The 22,996-nt window shown below is 53.4% G+C and overlaps 5 protein-coding genes across 5 annotated transcripts; 4 read left to right on the forward strand and 1 right to left on the reverse strand.

Annotated features, from left to right (window-relative positions):
• Positions 1 to 2,427: 2,427 nt before the first annotated feature.
• On the reverse strand, positions 2,428 to 5,654 carry COL26b_013140 (uncharacterized protein; the record flags this gene model as incomplete). Its single annotated transcript, XM_053185763.1, has 7 exons — positions 2,428 to 2,775; positions 2,827 to 3,137; positions 3,201 to 3,279; positions 3,335 to 4,123; positions 4,170 to 4,353; positions 4,402 to 4,569; positions 4,624 to 5,654. The coding sequence occupies 7 exons, from the start codon at positions 5,652 to 5,654 to the stop codon at positions 2,428 to 2,430; spliced, it is 2,910 nt and encodes a 969-aa protein (XP_053030298.1).
• Positions 5,655 to 11,991: 6,337 nt separating this feature from the next.
• COL26b_013141 (uncharacterized protein) lies at positions 11,992 to 12,650 on the forward strand (the record flags this gene model as incomplete). The annotated part of the gene is made up of 2 exons (XM_053185764.1): positions 11,992 to 12,056; positions 12,140 to 12,650. The coding sequence occupies 2 exons, from the start codon at positions 11,992 to 11,994 to the stop codon at positions 12,648 to 12,650; spliced, it is 576 nt and encodes a 191-aa protein (XP_053030299.1).
• A 3,027-nt stretch (positions 12,651 to 15,677) lies between these two features.
• On the forward strand, positions 15,678 to 17,583 carry COL26b_013142 (uncharacterized protein; the record flags this gene model as incomplete). The annotated part of the gene is made up of 3 exons (XM_053185765.1): positions 15,678 to 15,767; positions 15,818 to 17,148; positions 17,466 to 17,583. The coding sequence occupies 3 exons, from the start codon at positions 15,678 to 15,680 to the stop codon at positions 17,581 to 17,583; spliced, it is 1,539 nt and encodes a 512-aa protein (XP_053030300.1).
• Positions 17,584 to 17,960: 377 nt separating this feature from the next.
• On the forward strand, positions 17,961 to 19,009 carry COL26b_013143 (uncharacterized protein; the record flags this gene model as incomplete). Its single annotated transcript, XM_053185766.1, has 2 exons — positions 17,961 to 18,610; positions 18,691 to 19,009. 2 exons carry the CDS (start codon positions 17,961 to 17,963, stop codon positions 19,007 to 19,009), a joined length of 969 nt encoding a protein of 322 aa, XP_053030301.1.
• Positions 19,010 to 21,389: 2,380 nt separating this feature from the next.
• Positions 21,390 to 22,904, forward strand: COL26b_013144 (uncharacterized protein; the record flags this gene model as incomplete). The annotated part of the gene is made up of 1 exon (XM_053185767.1): positions 21,390 to 22,904. One exon carries the CDS (start codon positions 21,390 to 21,392, stop codon positions 22,902 to 22,904), a length of 1,515 nt encoding a protein of 504 aa, XP_053030302.1.
• Positions 22,905 to 22,996: the final 92 nt, after the last annotated feature.

Raw genomic sequence — 22,996 nt, forward strand, 5'->3', positions numbered from 1 at the left:
ATACGACTTCGACTTACTACCAGCGCTCTCGGGATTGGCAAAGCTGTGGCAGTCTCGAGGAGCCGGCAAGTACCTAGCTGGATTTTGGGAGGATCACATTCTTGATTCCATGACCTGGCAAGTAAGGGGAGCACGCAGGCTTCAGCGCTCAAAGGGGTATCGAGCGCCTTCTTGGTCTCCATTCTCGTTAGATGGCGAATATTGGGAATTTCCCAGAGTTTGCGAAGGTGTCGAGTATGCAAAACACAGAAAGCATGTTTCTTTCGAATTCCCAAACAACGACAGCACGAGATTGAAGGAGAAACATGCCGTCGTAGTGAACACAGGAGTGACTCTGAAGGGTGTAGATCCTACGGGGCAAATCACACACGGCTTTCTTCAACTTCGAGGTCATGTTTGTCAAGGTCATATTACTCCAGGTCCTGTGCTTTCGCTCCTCAACGTTGATGTTGGGGGACGAACCTTCCCCGCGAAATGGGATCTTGAAATGGGCTTCGACGAAGGACTTTCGTTGACTCTTATCCTAATCGGATCCAACATGTCGGGTGGCTTAATAGCACTTATTCTCAAGCGCTCACAGCAGGAAGGGTTCTACGAGAGAGTTGGGTACATTTATGGCCACAACAAAGATGACACTGAGTTTTTCGTACAGCTTTCGGGGGGGAGAGAGACGCTCGTCACAATCGTATAAAGCTTTTCTCGAACCCAATCAGACTTCGCGAATTGGGGGGCACGCGACAGAACCATACCGTCCTAGAGTTTGATAAATACTAGAATTCCAAATGCTACGCCGCCGAGAGTTTTGTCTGTAGGCTCAAAGACAAAGCAAGATTCGTTCTGTCAACATGAACACCCCCAATAGAATACGGCATGGTTGTCTCCGATCGCCTAAACGTTAGACTGTGTAGTGTGACTGCGCAAATACCTGGAAATCGTCAATGTTTGGCGCCTCGCGCCGACCGATGTGCTAGACTGAGCCTGAAAACCGACATGGCTATTGCCACTAGCGACAATTGTAGGTGGGTAGTGTAAGTCACCGCTAGCAGTTAGCAGTTGAGAAGAATAATGAATAATAAGAGAAGAATTCCCGATGAGGAATCACCAAAGTCTGACCCAACAGGACGCGAATTATTAAGCGTAGCTGCGCTACTCTGAGCAGGCGTGGGAAAACAACTCGATGACGGCAACGTCATTGAGTGAATAGATGAAAGTGAGGGTTTGGCAGGGCTGCCGAAGACCCCATCCAAGTGGTTCAGTCCCGGACTATATTTTTGGTGACTAGTATCTGATCTAGACTCCTTGACATATGTTCATATCGTTTTGCGATTTCAGTATCTGATCAGACCTAATATTAGTATCAACACCTTAGAGCTAGGTCTGCGGCAGCAATAAGTGGTGACGTACATTCCTGAAGTTTCTGTCGAAAGTTATTCGCCAAATCCTGTTGAGCTCAGTACTCGTCTCCTTCCGATCAGCTTGTAAGTTTGCCCGCTCTAGTTTGCTTTCCGAACCCGTGCCCATTCCTCTTAAGGCCGGCCTAGTTGAGGTCTTGGTTGAAACTTCAGACGCCTCGGACCGTATGATGGAGACTCCAAGGTGAGAACACAATCCATTCAAGGACAAAATTCGCAGGGCGGCAACAGCTCTCTACAAACAGCCGCTGTACCAACCAACTTCAGCTCAAGACGGCCACCACCTCCCCCAGAGACTCGCTCACCGAAAACAAAATCGAAGCTGTCTTTCGAGAAGTCCGAGCGGCCCGCTTCAGCCACCTGCCCGACGCGGTGGACCAGGGCCGCCCGACCTGCTCCGTTTCGAAGAAGGATAGCTTCCTCTCGCGAATTCTCGTGGACCATATCTTCGCTCGGTTCGAACAGAGGTTGACCTTCAGTCTCATTGTCAGAATGCCGATACTGGCCCCACAATTGACGGCATCCCTCTCCTAACACTACCTCGCGGCAGAAACAAACTTCACCTTTTCATGCGGCCAATGGCAGGAGGAGGGGTCCAGGGGCACAATGTGGAAGTTTGCCTCTACTATGGGGCTTTTTGCTGTGTTTTTGTACTACGCCCTGAGGTAGGTGTGGTCTTTCAGCTGTAAGTTTCAATATATTAAGCCAGGGCAGAAGGAATAACGTATAAGGTCAAGACAAAAGAACTGATAGAAGAACAATGCTTTACACAGAAATCACAGATAAACATTTTATGCGTAATCCAGCTGAGGAGCCCAACGTATGGTCCACTGCATGTTCCGAAACATTATCGCTCGAGTTTGATTCGGTTACCTAAGCTAGCTACCGTACGCTGTGTACAACATCCGGAATCCGTGACCATTGACTGCAACTTCTTGCAGACTGGAACTTCGCAAGAAAGCAAGGAAAATTTTCGTCATCGAAGTCCGCAACAGCCTCCTTCAAAAAAAGCAGATCAGTAGTAGCTGCGCAGAGCGTCCTGGTAGCCAGTACCGCCCTTGAGGTGAATATCGAAGCTGTTCTGGACATCAAGCACCTGACGGATGTGGGCCATGCTCAGAGCTTCACCTCTGTTAACGGCCAAGGCCTGGGCCGTTCCGATCGTGTTCTTGATCTGTCTACCATTGAGGTCATGCTTGGCGAGATCATTGTAGTCCTCCTCGGTGAAGGGCATCAGGTCGATCTTCTCCATGACGCGAACTCTCTCGATGAAGATCTTGAAAATCTTCTTCTTGGCCTTGACAGTAAGACTCTCGTACCGAAGAGCAATGTGGATTCGGGACTGGAAAGCGTCGTCGAAGGTCTGTCATTGTTAGTGCGAGGCAAGCAGCCACTGAAAAGATGTTTTACGTACCTCCACGCGGTTCGTTGTCAAGAACAGAATGCCTTGGAAGTACTCGAGTTGTCGGAGGAAGATGCTGACAAGCGCGTTTCTGCTAATCTCATGCAAGTTTCGCTTCTCGAGGAAAACATCAGCCTCGTCGAGAAGAAGGATAGCTCCCCAGGCGTGGCAAATATCTAGTATCTTTTGGAGCTCTTGCTCCAGAATGCGCGAATCGGTGCCGAGCTCTCCTGCAGATACCATGTAAAGCGGGCATTTGAGGAGCTCGCTGATGCCCTCTGCGGTGAGGGTCTTTCCAGTGCCTGGGGGGCCGTGGAGGACAGCTACACGGGGGGTTGTTAGTCTCAAATCCGAAAGAGGTGCACTGAAACAACTGTGCCACTTACCCACAAGGCCTTTGCCTTTGCCCTGAATGACATCGTCAATGCTCTTGGAGGCGTGGTACTTGTGAGATTCAACGAGGGCCTGTGTTCATGTTAACGCAAACCAGACTTTGGCTCAGTGATAAGCCTAAGCTCACCTGGACAATGTCCTTTTGCTTCGGCTCAAGAACAAGGGACTCGTATGCGCTCTCATTCCACTGGATATCCTTGATACCGGACACAGTGAACTCAAGCCAGAGCTTCTCTGAGAAGGAAAAGCCCAGCACCACCGGGGAGGCAATGAGGTACTCTTCGTCCGAGAACTCAGGAACCTCCTTGGCATCTTCAGTGCTCTTTGAGGATGTGGCGGGGGTCTTGACGTCTCCCTCATTGTTGTCACCTCCATCCTCCAGACGCACCAAAGGCTGCTCGGAGGCATTCTCGTCCTCCACTTCCGACTTGGGAATGCGAACCATGCGGGCATTGCCCTTGTCATCCTTAACGACCTTGACCACCATCTTCTCACAAGAATCGCTGTCGCTGTCGCAGCAGCCAGCCTCATCCGAATCCTTCTGGGAATCATCGTCCTCTGCTTCATCATCCGACAGAATGTCGTGATCCTTCGGCCGCACAGCAGAGACCTGATAGTTGGGATTGATTCGACGATGGATAGCGGGGTCAACCATGACGCGGCTGTTGATGTTGACTTTGATGACGCTCTTCTTCTTCTTGTAATACGCGAGACCCTCGTGACTTTGGTAGTGAACACCGCCAAGCTTGACGAACTTCTTGCCGCGCTCAATGAGGGTAGTCACGACAGTCTCCTTATCCTTGTGGTAGTCAAGAGGGTAAGCCTTAAGGCTGGTAATCTTCTTGGCTCCGCGGAACTCGCCAATCTCTTCGGAGAAGGATCCATAGCCGAACTGTTTGCCGTCGAACTCGAAATACTGCTGCAAGTCAGAAAGCGAAGCTCCGGTGAAAGAACGACCATACCTTGCCGTCGACCCAGTAAAACTCTCCCTTCATCATGCTGTTGTGGCGCTCCGTTTGTTCGACCTTGAAGATACGAGGCTCGTCTGCTGTGCCATACGTGGTTGTGTAAACGAGGGTGTTGGGCTTGAAAAGTGCCCAGAGGAGCTCGAAGGTGATGAGGCCATTCTCGAGCATGGGGTAGAGACTGTAAAGTTGTCAGCGCCAGTGAAGGAGATAGAGGCTGCTACCATACCTCTTCTTGATGTGAGCGTAGTCCTTGTCGAGGTACTTCAGCAGGACCTTCAAATGCATCCGCTTGTCGTCGATGTGCTTCTGTTGCTTCTTACGCGCCTTCTTCTCGGAGCTTTTGGGCTCCTGCTTTTTGAGCTTTTTGCTGTAGGCACGGAGATCCTCAAGATACCTGTTGTTGCCTGTTAGATTATGCTTACGAAGCGTCGAGTGGATTGAGACTCACAGGAAGAGGAGATTGGGGTCCATTCTGGGCACCTCGTCGACCAAGCTGACTCCCTTAATATTGCCGATGACCTCTTGCAGGCACTCGCGAAGGATCTTGCTCTTGATGTCCACAATGGTGGTCTTGTACTTGCCCTCCCAGTCGAAGGTGCGTCTGATTTGAATCACGAAGCCGTCGTACTGGGAGTCAGTGGTGGTCTCGGCGGTTTCCTGCAGCTTGTAGTTATGGATGGAGCTATCCCAGACCTGGTCAACCCGCTTGTAATCGAGCTTGACCTTGCCGTTCCGCTTCTTTGAGGGTGCGGGAGCTCTCTTGACACCCAGACTGGCATCAAATGGGTCGGCGTCCAGAAAGCCACCCATGCGACGTGAGGCGCTTCCGACGCCTCCGATGCGGCGCCGAGGCGGAGGAGGCAGGTACGCGTGTGTATCACCAGTTGAGAGACCAAGGCTGTAAGGCAGCGTGTCGTTGGTGCGCGACCACTGCTGGAAAGCCTGCAACTGCTGTGGAGACATGGCGACCTTGGTCAATCCATCGTCGTCGTCCTCGGATGATTCGGAGGAGTCGCTGGAGTCCGAGTCAGACGAATCGCCAGAGACGTTCTTTGACTTTTTGGTCTTCTTAGGTTGGGAGAGTGCCTTCTTGGATTTCTTGGCCACCTGCTTCTTCGATTTGGCCTTGCGCTTGGTGTCTGGTTCAGAGGCGGAGTCGTTTGAGGCATCGGGATCAGACGAGTCGGTTTCCTTGGTGGCTGACTTGGAATCGTCGCTATCGTCGCTAGCAGATGTGGACGTATCGGCCAAGACGGACTTCTTGGGCTTCTTAGACTTGGTCTTATCAGTCTTCTTAGGTTTCTTCGCTTCCCCCTTTTTGGAAGTCTCGGTGCGATCGGTGCTCTTGGGGTCCGACTCAGGCATGCTGGGCTTCGGCGGGGAAGTGGAGGTCTCGGCAGGGGTCTTGCCGGCGTCGACATCGTCGACGGCGTCGGGGCCGGTCGTCTGCCGCTCCGTGGCGGCGTCGATGGTATCCATGGTGAAAAACGTATGATGGCCGACCTCAGTACGAGATGACGAGATGAAGTGTGCTGTGGTTGACAAGAATGAAGTGTCCGACCGCAAAATAATGGGAGACGGCGACCACGGTCGGGACGCGTGGGACGGTAATAGTGCCAATACTTTGGGGATAGAAATGACGATGAAGCCAGTGGTGTTGACGAGGGTCACGACGGGGGACGTTGATGGTTAAATGCAAATGCAAAGATGGATGCAACAAGTCCAATTGGGAAGAGGAAAAAGGAAGGCGTCAGAAGCAAAGGCGCGCCTCTAGAGAAATGATTTCTGAGATGGTGGTTCGCCTGGTGGTGTGGCAGTTTGAAGGTGCTTCCTACCTCGGATTCTCACCTGGGAGGCACCTGCACCAAATTCTTACACAACATTCCCACGGAAGGTACGTTCCTTCCTGGGTAGAAGCTAGGTACATGGACGGAAGGGACGTACCTTCTCATCTAGATGGAAAGTACGATGCATTTCTGGATACTGGGTGTTCTTTCCTCTCCACGCGCATTGTTGCCTGCACCTGCACCTGCGCTGGAGGAAAGAGTTGGGTAGGCACACTCTGACAGCAGGCAGCTCAGGGTCGCCTGCCTTCCGTCGTCATGGACCCTCCCGCTAATATCAGCTGACTAAGGCCCACTCGGCCAGTAATCCCTGGCTGCTGTCTTTGGTTCGTGCTCCCGCCTTCATCTACTTTTTGTCATGTCCCTGCTCCAGCTTACAACCTGCTGTCATTAATCCGATCGATTGTCTTACTCTGCATCAGAACACGACCTTTGAGCCTTCTCTTTCTCTCGGATTGCGACTGCAAACAAGCAGCATCCCCACAGCCGTGAGTCGCACCCTGGTCACATGCCCACTCATCCCTCTGTCGCCTTGCCGTTGGTCATTCCCCGACGGCCTGCCCTGCAGGCAGATCGCCAAATGGAAATAAGAGCCGATCCTACAGTGCCATTCCAGAAGCAACGACATTGCGGATTCCCATCCAACAAAGGACGCCTTGCAATTTTTCGACACTGACCCCAGGCAGTCATTGCAGCCTGCTTTATCGGAAGCGGTACCCATCTCCATGGTCCATCCCAGGCGAACCACCATCGCCCTCAGCCTCATCCAGAGGCAGTCATGGGGCCAAAGCCTACGCTTCACTGCATTCTACACGCGAGACGTGTCGCCCATTCAACGTCTGCACTTTCCCTTCCGCCATTCCACCGAGCATCCTTGACACCAGCCCTCCTTTTCAACCGACGGCACATCCGATGGACAGTTCATCTTGCCTGTGGGTGGGCAACCACTACGCTGCTGCGTGTACTGCTTGGCTGCATACGCATCCCCAACGGCTGCACCTCCTGCTGCTGCTGCCACTGCAAGGCGGCTCAGAGACACCCTGTCAAAGCAAGACGACCTGTCAGCTTCCACCCACGACAACAGTGAGGCGTCCCCCCGGACCATTGGCTTCCATATTCTCTTGGCCGTGGCTGGCCAAAATCCAGTACTTTTAGGATCGCTTTCATTCGGCCTTGCATCAGTCTCAGAAGAATGCCTCCTGGCTTTATACCCCCGCATCAGCCACACACGCTTCGTCAGTCTCGCACCCTCACGGATGTGCTCGCCCAAGAAACACTGGTTACACCGCGTTCGCCGGCCCGAACACGTCCATCCCATCATCACCTTCCGAGTCCCCGGACACCGCCGATTGACCGGACGATTTCCAGCCGTCCGACATGAACCCCTTCCGAACTCCAAACAAGGTTACCCGCACAGAACGTGTCGGTGTGACAATCCCGGCCGCCGGCTTTGCCCTCGTGTTTGCTTCATGCACCTGTTGGGCCACTGTAACTTTCGCCTCGTCGCTGATGGGTTCGCCAATTCGCAACCGCCGGCCTGCTGCAGCGGCCCCAGACACCGACTGTTCTGCTCCCGTCCGGAAACCCTGCGACCTTGTCCGACAGCGTCTACCTCTGACATTCGTGGGAATGCGGCCATCACACCGAACCCACGCCGCAGCGTGCTGCATAAGCTCTATGGAGTTTATCTGCCAGAATGGGGAAACGCTCTTTAACCCGCGCATGATCGTCGTCTCGACGCTATCGCGGCATGCAATTGAATGCAAATGCTCAGTTTACCAGCCTGACGTCATAAACAACGCCGCTCCCCAACTCTAACCGCCATGACAAGTACCCGGCGCAAGCGGCTCGCTATGTTGTTGAGCCTTCTCCGGCGAAAGCAATCGACAATCCACCACCCATCAGCTTTCAACATTGCCATGTTAAATACTAACAGATATCTTTGATCGAGAAGTCGATTAATGGCTTGGAGCAGCATAATGCATTTTAAGTTTTGGTCTTTTCTAACCACCGTTCCATTCCTTGACACCGCTTGATTGTCTAATGTAAGTAGGCATTCGGGCCCTTCAAGCAGCGCAAGCAACCACTGGACTTGTCCTCTGTCGACTTATCAGTCCTGTTGAGTATTATTCTCAAACAGGTTTGCATTCAGGTGACACATGTTGTCTACAGCAATACTGCTACTTTCATAAGCCTCAAACATTCGAGGTCACTTACATGACTAGATTTACAAGACGGCGTGGGCATGGCAGACGATATTGCGCTGGACTTGATATGTCTCATAGGCGCGCATGACTGCCATCACCCAGCCACAGCCGACGGAAAAGTTCGAGACGAGACAGTGCCTGACTTCCACTCCAATGCTTGTCATAACGTGTATCACCATTATGTCCAGCCATCAGTCTCGCTGTACAAATCCGGGATCCCGTCATGATGATACTGCTGATAAGGACATATCCACGGCTGTGATAAGAGTATCAGCTCACGAAAAGCTTCGTAGCTGTCCTTTGGGTCTATCCCTGAGGCTGTGTCGTATGTCAGCTTGCCAAGTAGAGTCTAAACATTGGATGACACCTCCCTATTCGCAAAATGACAAGGCGAGGGAACCACCATGACTCGCGCTCAGCTTCGATAGTCGGGCGGTACGCGCATACTACCAATATGAAACGTCAGTAGACAGTTGGTTCACCGAGCTATACGAGGTTTCCCGATTGGACAGCACAGCTTCGCTGAACCCTGACTACACCTCGTTTGTTGCAGAGTTCGTAAGCTAGGTTCGCAGTTGGTTGTCGTAATGCTAGGGGCGAGTTGACCTCAACCATGTCGGCCGACGAGGTCCTCCATCATCGCCAACTAACCTCTCATTCTGGAAATGATCTACTTTCGACTATTACTTTTTTCTTTTTTCGCAAAATATGCTTTCATCTTCATCTTCGAACTTTTACGTATCAGTTCTTTTTTTTAATCGATTCACTCTCATATTTTAAGGCTTTTCATCCAGCTTAGCACCGTCAACGCCAAGTGCCTCAGTTGCATGACACGAAGCTCGACACCTCGCTTTACCCCTTCAGCCGCCCTCGTACCTCGTAACGGATGCGAGACAGTCCCCAGCCTGGCAGATCTACGAACCATAGATCCGTCCATCCCGAACATGTTCCGCCGAAAATCCATAGCGCGCGGGCAGAGACAGGGGCTCCCCGCGGCGCCGGGGCTGTGTCTCCTTGGCAAAACGGGCCGCGCCTTGTGGGAAGGGGTGTAAGTGCCGGAGTATGTCGTCTGGGGCACGTATCTTAATCTATCACACTCATCGATATAAGGAGCCTGCATTTGTTCTTGGGAGAACAACAATTGGAAGTCATCTTCTCTCACAGAGAGCTACATCACATACCTCCGCCAGCAGAAATTCGATAACCGCCCATCATGTGTCCCGACTCAGGCCTCAACCTCCCCATCTCCGATAAGCCTATCGTAGGCGCCGTCAGCTTCCAGGGCTTCCTCATTCTCGCCGGCGGCATGCTCACAATGACGTCTTGCTCCATGTCCTTCTACCAGATCTTCCGGCACGCGACGAACTACACCAAACCACTCGAGCAAAAACAGTGAAAACACCCTTCCAACCGTCATCTTTGCCCGGCCCCGAAATTGGACTAACCACCAAAACCAGAATCATCCGCATCTGCCTCCTCGTGCCAATCTACACCCTCTCCTCCTTTCTCTCCATCGTCTTCTACAAACACCACGTCTACCTCGCCGGCATCTACCTCCTCTACGAGGCCTGCGCCCTCGTCGCCTTCTACGCCCTCTGCTGCGCCTACCTCGACACCGACCACCACCGGCTCGCGACGTCCTGGGACAAGGATGGACTCAAGAAGTGGTTCTTCACAAGGCCGTTTGCGGCGTGCGTGCCGGCGCTGAAGGGGTCGTATTATGACCAGCCGGCGGCGAATGCGGGTTGGATACGGTTTAATGTGAGTTGTGGCCTCAAAGCGGTGTCGAGCCCTGTGGTGGATTTCGGGGGAGAAGACTGATTTGTGCGGTAGAGGTTGTGGATTTGCATCTACCAGTACCCCTTCATGAAGCTCCTGGTCACAATCGCGACGTATGTTACTGAGAGCATGGGCGTGCTTTGCTCCGAGGAGGGCGGGACGAAGTATGCCGACTTTTGGGTGCGTCTCATATCCCCCCTATAAGTGGACTGATGGACTGACAAGATAAAGCTGCACACTGTCGTCTCGGTCGCCATCCTCATCACGGCCATGCACTGCCTTATGCAGTTCTACTACCAGTCTCAAGAGCTCCTGGAACCGCATAGACCCGTGCTCAAGTTTCTCGCCATCAAAATCGTGGTGTTTCTATCACTGATGCAAGGGGTAAGCAAGATACATCTCTCATTCGACGATTTCTTCCTGACCAAAGACTGAAAAAACAAAGTTCGTCCTCGACGCAATCGTCGGACGCGACGACCAACCCCTCGGCCCCACGGCCGCGATATCCTACCCGTCCCTCGCGATCGGTGTGCCGAACCTGCTCCTCTGCCTCGAGATGTTCGGCATCGGAATCATGCATCTGTACGCGTACCCATGGACCCCGTACTTCGCACGCAATGGCTCCGGGGTTCTGGCTGCGGCAGGGAATGACGGAGACGAAGACGGCGGCAAGAAGGGCTCGGCTGTGGTGGATGTGTCGGTGGTGGAGGCGCAGAGTCAGGGAGGGTTTCTGGGCTGGAATGCGTACGTTGATGCGTTGAACTTTTCTGACTTTGCGATGGCGTTGTATCGGGGTGTAGGATGGGTGTTTATGAGGGAGCCGGGCCGGGGTTGAAGGGTGAGGACTTTGGGAGCGGGTGGTTCCAGGTTCTGGGAGGTAAAATGGAGATGTTACTGCTTCGATCCATTGCAAGTATCGCATCTCCATCATGATCATCAGCAATGGAGAGAGGTTGGCATAGATATTATTGTATATCAGTCCCTAAAACACCGGAAAGCGTGCGATGTGGGATATGGATGATTGGACTAAACAATCCTCAAGTACCCAAGAATATCCCTTAGCAAGGCATCCTTCCGCCGCTCCGAACTGTCGATTCCTCGGTGGCTGTGCATTCTTGCCAACTCCCTCAACCCACAACACAATTCTAGGATCAAAATTATCGCCAGTGGATGTTGGAGAGTATCAATTCGTGTCATCTGCATCCGAGACCTTTGCTTTCTCATCTGCTGCAACCAAGTCGTCTCCATAGACATGAAAGCCTCGAAAGACAATGTGTGGAATGCTCATTTGTTGGCTATAGCATTCGTCTTCACACCACGCAAGAGCTCCTAAGAAATTACTCGGCTGCACAGATGTGGCTTATGCAAGTATTCGGCCCAGCGCAAAGCTACATTGTGACTGTCTGAACACCAAAGGATGACGAGGCGTCAGCCCTACCCAACGTCCCCTACAACCGTTTCTGGGGTAATTAACGCGGTCTAGTCCGTGGGAATCTATGAGCATACGACGGGGCTAGTACCTAGACTCAAGCTCGGGCGGAACTAGGCATTCCTTCCCGAACATTTCGTTCGACCACAGCAAAATCTTCCAAAAGAGTTCTCGTTGTGTAATGCAGCCCAATCCGCGCCCATCGTAGCGCGACCGGGAGCTATGCAGGCTCGGGACGATCTTCTGCGCTGCGCGCGCGGCGGTTGTGGTCAATGGAGCCACGCTCACGCTCTCGCCATGCAGCTTACCTTACCGGGGCTGAAAGTCGTCGCCGAAAGGATGAACTCGCTACGGCAACGTCGGTATCTTACAGGAACACGGGGAAAGATGCAAGGAATGCAGACTGATAGCATTTGGTATAAGACCTTACAATTTCCCACCTTGTAATCTGAGTATCATTACAATCAGGCAGCAGATTTCGACATCCTCAATATATCAATAAACCGCAGCTCAACCTTCGGGGACCCTTCCGACCACTTTCTGTCGAGACCGTCAATATGAAGTGCGAAAGAGCCTTGCAATGCATCGTCGGCGGCTGGGGCTACCTCAACGCCACGTTGACGTAAGTCAGCCCTCAAGACGAAGTCGTCGTCTTGCATGCTATTTCCCCCCCTCCCTCGATACAAGATACTTACCACCTCCCAGTAACACCAACACCGGCGAGCTCATCCCCGAATGGCACAGCATCTACCCCTCCGGCGGCTCCGTCTACGCGCCCTCCGGCCACATCTCCTTCGTCATCACCGCCAACGACACCACCCAGGCAGACGTGCGCCCCAAGGACGTTTCTCTCCCCGCAAAGCCCACCGACTCGGAGCACGACTGGGCCCTCGTCGCGCAGCACAGTCTCGGCGTCTTTGGCAACTACCGCTTCTCTAACGTGACCTGCGACGGCGGGGACGACAAGCGCGGCAAGCGCGGCGACAAGGGCAAGGGTAAAGACGGCAAGGGCGAGAACTGCAAGAAGGGCCCCTCGGGCGTGTTGACGGTCGACGTGACCTCGGCCACTCTTCCCAGCTACGTTGGGCTGGAGCTCGTGAACACATTTGAGTTCACGGACGACTGCAGCAAGCATATGCTCAAGGCTGACTTTGGCGGCGGGTTGGTCCAGACTGTCTGGTTCTACCGCCTGCCTCAGAAGGATATTTTTGATTAGAGAAGGGTGGTGACTGATACTCGGCGGGGATGCTTGGTCCGAACAACATGATCCGCAGAACGCCTTTGGGTTTCAGTCATCATTGGACAATGTTCCCGAACGACAAGGTATGGCGATATAGATCCACGTAGATTAACTCAAGAGTAGCTACTTTGGTGCCTGTATATAAAATGAATATAGGATACGTTGCCTTCAATGAACAATATTTTAGTCATGACTTCAACCATGAATAGTGCATGTTGATTTTGGAATCGCCAAAGCAGGGAGGGGTGACGTTTGTTTGGGTGACCAATTTCCCTCGGCTGGCAGAGAGCCCGTCTTCCTAAATTATCCTGGCCTTGACTCATAGTAAGCTGCACTATTGTCGGAAGGATGCCGCCCGATCCGAGCTGCACGTTATTCCGGTGCATCTCAGTCGATCTACTGATCAGATTGATAAGATAAGTGGGCTCCTGGCTGCATCGAGAAGGTGAAAAGGTTAGAAGTCCCGGGAGGATTGCGCACGCCACACCACCATGCAGTCTCACCCAATGAGTGATGCCTGCTTATGGTTCATCAGCCTCGGAGCCGATCGAACTCGTGTCGGACACCGATGTCAGAGCTGCTAAGCAATAGCTAAAAAGTCGTCAAGACGTAGCTGCGAGATGAACCGGAGTCACCTCAACAAGAACACCATGCCCGAAAAAGATTTCACCGACTCGCCTTCAGCTCCAGCCCTGATCATCAACAATGACGATCGAGAAAGGCAGCAAGTACAAGAGACCGACGCAACTGGACTCGTTCGCGACCGATTGCAGAGCTTATACAATGAACACGGGGTACGTTCTCGCGAAGACCTGAATCCAAACAATATCGTATTTATAACCATTCAACTTTAGGCGACTTGGGATAGTCCTGACGATCCAAATGACCCCTACAACTGGTCAACACGCCACAAAGTCACCATCGCGATAGTCATTTCAACTGGGCAGCTGATCACGCTTATGTCTACCAGCGTCATGGCGTCTGCATTGCCGCAGATATCAAGAGATCTGCGCATCGACGCGGCGACAACACAAATCACGTTCTCGTTGTTTGTCTTAGGCCAGGCCTTTGCCCCCTTCCTAATCGCCGCTCTATCGGAGATGTATGGCCGAAAGCCCGTTTGGGTCATTTCGTGCTGTTTCTATCAACTCTGGAACGCGTTGTGTCCCGTTGGGAAAAACAAAGGCATCATGATAGCCGGCAGGTTTCTTGCAGGCTGCGGGGCGAGCGCTGGAGTAGTAGTGAGTCTCTCATTCATTGCCTTTCGTGACATGTCCAGCAACGCTAAGAAATCGTCGGCCAGTTGACGGCACCCATTATGGCCGACATGTATCGGGCTGAGGACCGGGGCAAGTCGCAAGCAATTGCGTCCCTTATCCCATACTTTGGCCCAGCTCTGGGCCCAATTGTTGGAGGTCTCATTGCGAACCATGTCCAATGGCCCTGGCTCTTCTGGATTTTGAGCATGTTCTCAGCAGGTAATACCATTTTGGGGCTCTTTTGCGTCCAGGAAACATATACACCAGTCTTGCTGCAGAAGAAACGGCGTATTCGAGGTGAGATAATTTCCCCCACGGAGGCGATGCGCGGAGGAGCAGCGTACCGAGATCTTCATGCCCGCCTGTCGACAAATATGCTGCGACCCCTCAAGTTGTTTGTTCGGCGACCTGTCATCCTTGTCATCTCCTGGATCTGGGCAATCAGCTTCGGGCTGTACGTTCTCGTCCTTTCTAGCTTCGCCACTCTTTGGATCGAGCGGTACGGGCAGTCAGAAACACAGAGCACGCTGAATTACATCGCCTTCGCCGTCGGGATCACCATCTCGTCTCAGGTAGGAGGCCCGCTGATGGATCGAATCTTTCGTTACCTCGGTACCAAAGCCAATGGTGTAGCAACCCCGGAGTTCAGAGCTCCGTACATGGCTATTGGAGTAGTTTTGTTGCCAGCCGGCCTGTTCTGGTACGGGTGGGCGGCAGAGCGAGGTATGCATTGGGCGTTCGTGGACGTTGGCGCAGCCATATTTACCTGTGGAACGTTCATCACAGGCTCGGGCATCGGAGCGTACCTGATTGACGAGTTCAAACACGCTGCGTCTGCCAACGCTGCCGCTCGTATGCTATCCAATGTCTTGGGATTTGTGTTTCCCATTTTTGCCCCGCAACTCTTCAAGGCTCTGGGGTATGGGTGGGGGAACAGCTTGCTAGCATTCATCTTCATGGTGTTGGGGCTACCTGCGCCGCTGGTGCTCTGGTTTTGGGGTGAGCGGCTGCGGAATTTGGGGAAGAAGGGCCATGAATGAGACTTGGTAATCTGTCGTGTAACGATAGCTGACATTGTCACTAATCGAAATGAAAGGTGCTCCAGGCACTGTAATGCTTGCGCTTGTCTCGTCGCAAAAACGATGAAAAGCTCAGCACAGTAGTGCAACTCACGATGGGGACTTTAGTGATTAGATCCGTAGGGTCGATCAGACCACTTGATGCTGGTGTTCGTGACGTCCACATGCCACGTTTTGGTACATGTTAACTAATATTGCGCTCGGAAGCGAGCTTTTCCGGGAAATAGTCAAAGACGCCGCCATTCTGGTGACCGTTTGTCTTGCCCGGAGCCTCGGAATAGGGTGCTAGTCCCTGCGGCGTCGTATCTCGGGAGCGGCTAGCCCGCGCCACGCGAATGCTACCCCGGACCCGCTGCCAGCATCATCGAAGTCAGCCCTAGACCGTTTATCGCCGTTCATCAAATGCCGGATAGCCTTTATGGCGGGGAACCAGTCCGAGCTCGCGAATGAGTCCCGTTTGCCAGCAGAAACTGAGAGGCAAGCCTGGCCACGTGCATCTTGGCGGCTAAGAAACCCCTTACATACCATGGCCATCATCGCGTGGGCACCTAAAAATTATAAAACGATGGCGAGTGCTCCCTTAACGGTCCCGAAGAGGCTGCCATGGTTGCGGCCAGTCACGAGAATCGTCGTTAAAACACCAGCTGCCGCTGGATCCAGCTACCATGCAGTACTCACTGATCGCCTGGTCCGCGGTGTTCACCATACAACTTGGAGCTTTTGCTACTGATTGGGTACCAGAGATTCTTGAAGGGGTAAGTAAAGCACAAGGTGCAGCTACTCGCCTTTTCTGATGGATTAGCAGTGCAACTTGCTGGCTTCCCAGCTGCCAGGAAGAGTTTCTTTCCCGAACTCCACGCAATACGCGTTGTCAAACATTTACTACTCAGGCCGCCAGGCAGAGATCCACCCCGCCTGCTTCGTGACGCCCGAAGACACCGAAGATGTCGCAACCACGATGAAGATTTTGACTTCGTCGTCGATCCCTTTCACGGTCAAGAGCGGTGGCCACACAGCCTTTGACGGAGGGTCCAATATTGCGCACGGAGTGACCGTTGATTTGGTACGCCTCAATCAGATCGTCCTCTCCGATGATCGCCAAACTGTCTCGGTCGGACCTGGCAATCGATGGGCGAATATCTCAGAAACGCTCGACCCGCTGGGCCTGGCCGTTGTTGGTGGACGAGTCAGCGACGTCGGCGTGAGCGGGCTCATTCTAGGCGGCGGCATATCGTATTTCTCGGGACGCTACGGATGGGCCTGCGACAATGTCCGCAACTTTGAAGTCGTCCTGGCGTCCGGCGAAGTCGTCAATGCTTCCCCACAATCCAACCAAGACCTCTTTTGGGCTCTCCGCGGGGGCGGCGGTTCAAACTTTGGCATAGTCACACGCTTCGACCTCGTGGCTTTCGAACAGGGCGATGTTTGGCTGTACACCGCGCTGTACCCCCTTTCCTCCAGCACCGAGCTTGTGCCTGCGTTTGTGGACCTGTCAGTCAACGGCCTGCCGGCCGATCATGACGGGCATACGTTCTTCATCATGACAAATCTTGCAGCACTCGGCGGATTTATCATTGCGAACTACCTCTATCACGCCACGCCCCCCACCACTGTGGAAGATACGCCCGAAGTTTTCGTCAAGAGCGCATCCGTCGCTGGCTCGTTTCTGAATACGACCACTGTAGCAAACATTACTACTCATTCCAAGGCAATCTCTGAGCCCTACGGGGGGCGCAAAGTCTGGGCCGGGACCTCCGTCTACTTGGGAGAGGGGGCGGCACAACTTCTCCAGGACATCATCCCGTTCTATAAAGAACACGCCAATCTTCTCATCGAGACGGCGAAAGAGACTAACGAGACCGTGGAGCCGTTCTTTGTGTATCAGCCCATCACGGCAAACATTCTCGATGCGATGCAAAAGAATGGTGGGAACGCCTTGGGGCTTACACCGGAAAAGGGCCCACTGGTGCACATCCAGGTGACGACACACTGGGAGACAGCGCATCTTGACTGTCTTGTGAGACAGAGTGCCGCAGACCTCATCGCCCAGATTCAGGCTCTTGCGGAGGAGAGGGGCTTGTTTGCAGGTTACACGTACATGAATTACGCTGAGAAGAACCAAGATGTGTACGCTGGGTACGGACAGGTGAATCACGAGCGGTTAAGAAGCGTTGCGTCAGCTTACGACCCTGATGGACTTCTCAGAAGCCTTTGGCGGGGTTATTTTAAAGTTTGATGTTTTCAAATTCTTAAGGATGGATTTCTAATGAGTGTATTACTGTTTCTTTCAATGATACTTTTCTAGGGGATGCAACTGAACTTGAGCAGCGAATATTCCGATTATTTCAGACAACATTGAACATGGGGTTTTAGTTAGAGATCGCCTAATTTTCCTGTGTCTGCGCGGCTATATTTCCTGTACACTTGACCATTACTATCGAAAGCGATAGTAGCGATAGCGGCGAGGAGGACAAGGACGAGGACGACGAGGACGACGAGGACGACAACGACGACAACGACAACAACGACGACGACGACGATATCGACAGTAGTGGAGTAATTAGAGTATAGCCACAGGAAAAGTAGTCGCTCTAGCACAGGAAAAATAGGCGGTTTCTTTAGTTGATTGGCTGGGAAAATTTCTCTTCCTGAACAGAAGGCAATTAGGTCGTTATTATGTTGCATGGGCACCTCTATCGGAGCCTAGACCTTGATTGCTCAAGCTCTGTGCCACAAGCGCCACTGGCCCGCCTATCAGCAAATACCTGATGCCAGTTGCACATCGGACACAATTCCATGAATTTCTGTTAGCGTCTCGCAGGCAGTATTCTCCGAGAGAAACTCAAAAGGCCTCAGTTCTCTTTTAAGAGCAAGGCAGCCCCCCGTCTCTTTCTCAGGCCTCCATCACTCCACACATCAATAATCGCCGCATCACGTCTTTCATCATTATGTCTCATTTATTTCGTCTGCCGCGGGAGCTGCGCGAGATTATTTACGGATACTACATCACCGTCGATGGCGGGTACCTATGCGACACCGACGCTTTCGTCGCCGGTCGGCTCAAGAGGATTGACGGACAGCCCATCGACATAGCCTTGATCTATACCTGCAAGACTATCGCAGAGGAGACGGACCGCGGAGGCCTCGCGATGCGCCTCAACGCCATCTCCTTCACAACTCTCTATTCGCCAGACCTCAGCACCCTCGCCAAAGCTTTCCAGCAGTTGATGAACGACGGCCTGGAGCCCCTCCGGGATGCCATGCTCAAATGCGTTGGCTACCATCTCTCGGAAAGTTCAATCTTGCAGCTCAAGGGGGGCTACCCTTACCTCGCGCCCGTGCTGGACCGTCTCAAGTCCGAAGAGCCCCCAGCGCGCCTTGGACATGAACGGAGCTACCGGACCTACAGGCGCAACGGGCCGTACGGCGAGGTCCCCTCAACCTATCGGGAGTTTGTCAAAGATGCGCTGCGCCTAGCGGCAGAAGAACCCGAAGCCTCACGTGCGATACGTGACTTCGTGGGGGCGAAGATGACGGGAGCCTACCGCGCGGATGGGCCTTGGACTCATTTCGAAATTGTGAACGCCCGCTCGGAAGCGTGGGATATTCCATCCACACACGAGATGAATGAGTTGATATCTCTCACAAAGGATGAGACAACCGTCTCTTTTGACTCAGCCGATCCGACCCTGTCAAATACCGGTTCTCCGCCGCCGCTGCCGCCATTTACTTCCTGAAATCCGTCCCTTGTACCCTCCGCCCTCACCTCCGCAAAATCATACTCCTCGAAGATGCCAAATGCGTCTCAAACCCAGAGTCTCATGCTAGAGGACTCATTCCGTTCTGCCAGGACAATCCGTTGCTCCGCGTGGAACGCCGCGTCAAGCTGTGGACGAACGTATTCCTCACGGGCATCACGTACGATGCATACCTTGAATGGCAGTGCGCTCAACAGACGGGCCAATACGAAGAGGGCGTCCGTACTCCGACCAGATAACTGCGGCCTTGGGGCCCTGGATTGTGGAGGCGGCGGCGCTCGTTGAAGCTGGCATGCCCCCGGCCTCGTTTTCACTGCTGTTAGAAAGCGGTGGGGCACCGGAGTTGTGCAGCCAGATATTCCAGTCCGTCTTGCACCGCGATATAGCATGGCAACAGGCTTGGATTGAAAGCGCAAGAAATGGAACTTTGGACCTTTCGTGGTTTGGCCTGAGAGGCAAGCTTGCGGTCAACTCGGTAAGGGAAAGAGACCATGTCTTCCATGCGGGTCCAACAAGGGGACCGCAGAACTTCTACGACTTTGCAGGATACTTTTTCGAAGAGCTCCCACGAGTGGTCAGAGAAATTGGCGAAGGTAGCTCGATCATTCGGTGCGATTTCGAGGTAGGAACACCGTTGGATTTCCAGGTCATCGTCGACGATCACAAGCACTGGGGCGATGGTAAATGGATTCAAGAATGGTCCAGCCATTCCCCAGCGATTTGGAAAACTGTATCGCCCCTCCCTGACTGGAAAACGATTGTCAAGGATAATCTTGTGCTGTCAGCAAGGGAGCACCGGGACGACTCAAGATACTACATCTAGCTGTGAAGGTGAATGTCCTACATGCAGGCTCGAGCACCATGTTTTCTGATTTCAATGAGCATCAGACTTGATCAGACTCATCTTAGTTCTTTACACTACCAATTTCAGCACCCAACGACCACAGCGGGTTGCCGCTGAACTTGCAGTACAGGACGCCGTAGGCTTGCATTCAGGACGTGATCCGATTGAAACACGAGAACCTCAGGTGTACAAATGTCACGGAACGAGAACAAATGATGCTGCCTGCTTGGAACGTGTCAGTCTAACGTCAGAGAGAGACGGACACAGATCACTGACCATTTGGCCTCATCTTTCAAGGTCGCAGAGAACCTTGAAGGCAAGGATCAGCATGGCTATAAAACTAGCCAAGCTGGCTGCTCATCATTCATGTTAGCACAAGAAGTATCACAAAGGGCGTGGAGACCGAACTTACCAGGGATTCTGACACTACGTTGACCCCTCCACAACAACATCCCTGTCAATCTCTTCCAAGATGGCTCAACTTGACCTTGCCGACGTTCAAAACATGGAGATGGCCATAGCCTGCAAAGTGGGAGAGATGAGCCGTGACTCCAGAACGATAATCAGCCTTCGGGTCGACTTACTGGCCATCCACACGATCCCGACTTCCAACAACATCCTCGCTTCTACACACATCTCATCAAGAGGGATACCGGCTTCAAGAGAACAGACAAGCCGATCTCGATAGACAGCAAGATGAACCATCGTCAAAGAGTTCCCTGATAACATATCAGCTGCAGTTCGGAGCGAATTCGGATGTTGAGCACTGACAGCTTGGCTTGTTAAGCTGTGTATGGCTTCTAGGAGGCCCAACAATGCACCGGCCGCATGTTGCTCGCGTACGAGAAGCCCCTGAACACATGCTGGCGGCAATCGATGATGGCACTTCGTGTCGACCCTCGGAAATCGCGTTGTTAGAGACGCTGAGAACACATGTCAGTGACCCCTCCCATGACTTGGAACGTTCCCAACTTACCCGGCGACGTTGGCGTGGCAGATGGCCCTGTTGGCCGAGATACAGTGGTGTTGGGCGTGGGAGCATTCGCAGTAGGGTGGCTGCTGTCTCCTCGGGTCAGCATTTCACAGCGTCGTCGTGGTCCTCGCTGATCATGACTGGGTTCTCCCATGTGATCCCTTCAAGGTTCATTTTCCCCAACACCCCATCCTCCGTCATTGGAATGCTCAATTTATCCATGTATCAGTTCTCAGTCCGCCGCAAAACCTTCGATATCCACGGGGATGAAGTGGACATGAATGGCCCGTGCCCCACGTTGCTGCCAGTTTAGGCAAGAGACGGGTGGAACTGGCGCTTGAGCCTCCTGCAGGGCCCTGAAGCTTCAGTGGACCTCTCCCCCGCCCCGGACCAACACAGTGCAGCGATGCAACGCGCACCACGCGGAATAAGAAAGGATCTAAACCATCCCAACTCGGGCATCGTGTCAATCAGATCCTGAGAACATCGGATGACTAACGACAGAATAGGGGCTGGTGCCTAGTTGCACCGTTTTTACTGACATCACCTCCATGCCAACTCCACGATAACTACCTTAACCTGCCCGTTCCCAACTCGACTCTGCTGCCGCTTCTGCCTGGCAGTCTGCCTGATTGAAGCCAATCCTGCCCACATCGTCATGTTAATTGATAAAGGCAGAAAAGGCCTGTTCTCACCTGCCTCCCTTTCCCTCCTTCTCATCGCCACCTCAACTGCCGCTGCCCGACAAGCCCCTTCTCAAATCATCTTCAATCTCCAGAACTCATTCCAGTCTTTCCCCACAATGACCTCCTCCATCGCTTCTTGGTCATCACCATCCCCACGCTCCCGCATCCGCATCGTCCAGGATCGGGATGACATCGAGGCAATCTACCCCCTTCTCTCATCATACGCTCTCTCCCCAGACTCCGCTTCATCCGTCACGGAGCTGGCCATCGACCCTGCCGGCTGGCCGAGCGGCGCCAGCTGCTTCTTCGGCGACCCCAACACCCCGCTCACCGAGCCCGCCAAACCCGTCGATGAAGCAGCCCACGCCCTTCTCGAAAGCCGCGTCCGAGACCTCGGCATGGGCGAGACGTCAACGCAAGCCATGCTAACAGCCCTAGCCTGGAAAAAGGCCCACCTTCTCGCCCAGAATCCCGAATCATCAAGCGGCTTCGATGAGCATAACAAGCTCTACGCCGAAGTCGCCGTGGTGCTGCTGCTCTCCTACACCAGGAACGTCACCCATATACTGGTCGGCAACCTGGAATGGACCCCCCTCCTCAAAGAGTACCTCAAAAAGTCAAACTATGCCCTCATCCCCGCCGACTACCGCGCCTTCCCGCAGCTCGAGACCGTCGAGGTCGTAGATCTATCGTGGAAGGACGACGAGCGCCACTACTATACCCTGGAAATCCTCGACTATCTGCACTACTTCCACCGCCTGCCCAGCTTCAGAAACCTCATTCTCGATGGCACCGGGGAGTACCAGATGGAGAAGCTCCTGTTCCCCGCCGGGACGTCCTCCCCGTCGTTCAAGCGCATCCAGGCGAGGTGCACAGACATGTCCGGCGGCGTCTTGGGGATGCTCCTCAGAGCGCCCAAGGGTCTGGAGGAAGCTGTCGTCTCGATGGGCGGACTGTGGTCCATGGACGGAGGGAGCCCGATCGTCCAGCTGAAGACGATCGGCAAGAGCCTGCTCACGCAAAAGGAGACCCTTCGCGTGCTAGACCTCGACCTTGAGAATGGCATTCATGCGCGTGAGTCGGAGGAGGAAGCTGGGATGGAAGACTACAGCCTGGACGAAGAGGGCGAGGAAGTCGTTGGGGTCACAGAGGCCACGGTTGAGAAGGACGAGTACTTCGTCCTTGCCGAGGCCGACGCAACCGGCCCGCTCCTCCCACACAGGATCCCAGATACCAGGAAGTACGGCTACACCATCGGCTCCTTCCACGACTTCGCAGCCCTCACACATCTGAGCATCAACGTCCAGGCGCTCATGGGGCCCAACGACGGATGGGAACCCCCGTACAAGCTGAAAGAGGAGCCGCCCTTCCGGCTTGTCGATGCGCTGCCGCCCAGACTGGAGTACTTGTGCCTGTACGGATACCGAAAGGGGGAGAACTTTGCGGTGGATAGCCACGTGGAGGAGCTGTTGGAGAACAAGGCGAAGAGGCTGCCGCGGCTGATGGAAATCAGGAGCGTCGATGAGACGATTCTTGGCGAAGGGACGAGCTTCGGTGACAGTCCCCAGGAGGACGATCTTTACCAGGAGAAATTGGAGAGGATAGAATACGTCAAATCATGGGAGGCTTAGCATTTCAGTCAGAGAAGAATACACCACGATCTATGCTAATGCAAGCCCTGGTCAATGTATCGAAACCTCGTATTCGAATTAACTCTTCACTG

Source organism: Colletotrichum chrysophilum, assembly GCF_026319265.1.
Source record: "Colletotrichum chrysophilum strain AFK26 chromosome Unknown scaffold_207, whole genome shotgun sequence".
Lineage (NCBI taxonomy): Eukaryota > Fungi > Ascomycota > Sordariomycetes > Glomerellales > Glomerellaceae > Colletotrichum > Colletotrichum chrysophilum.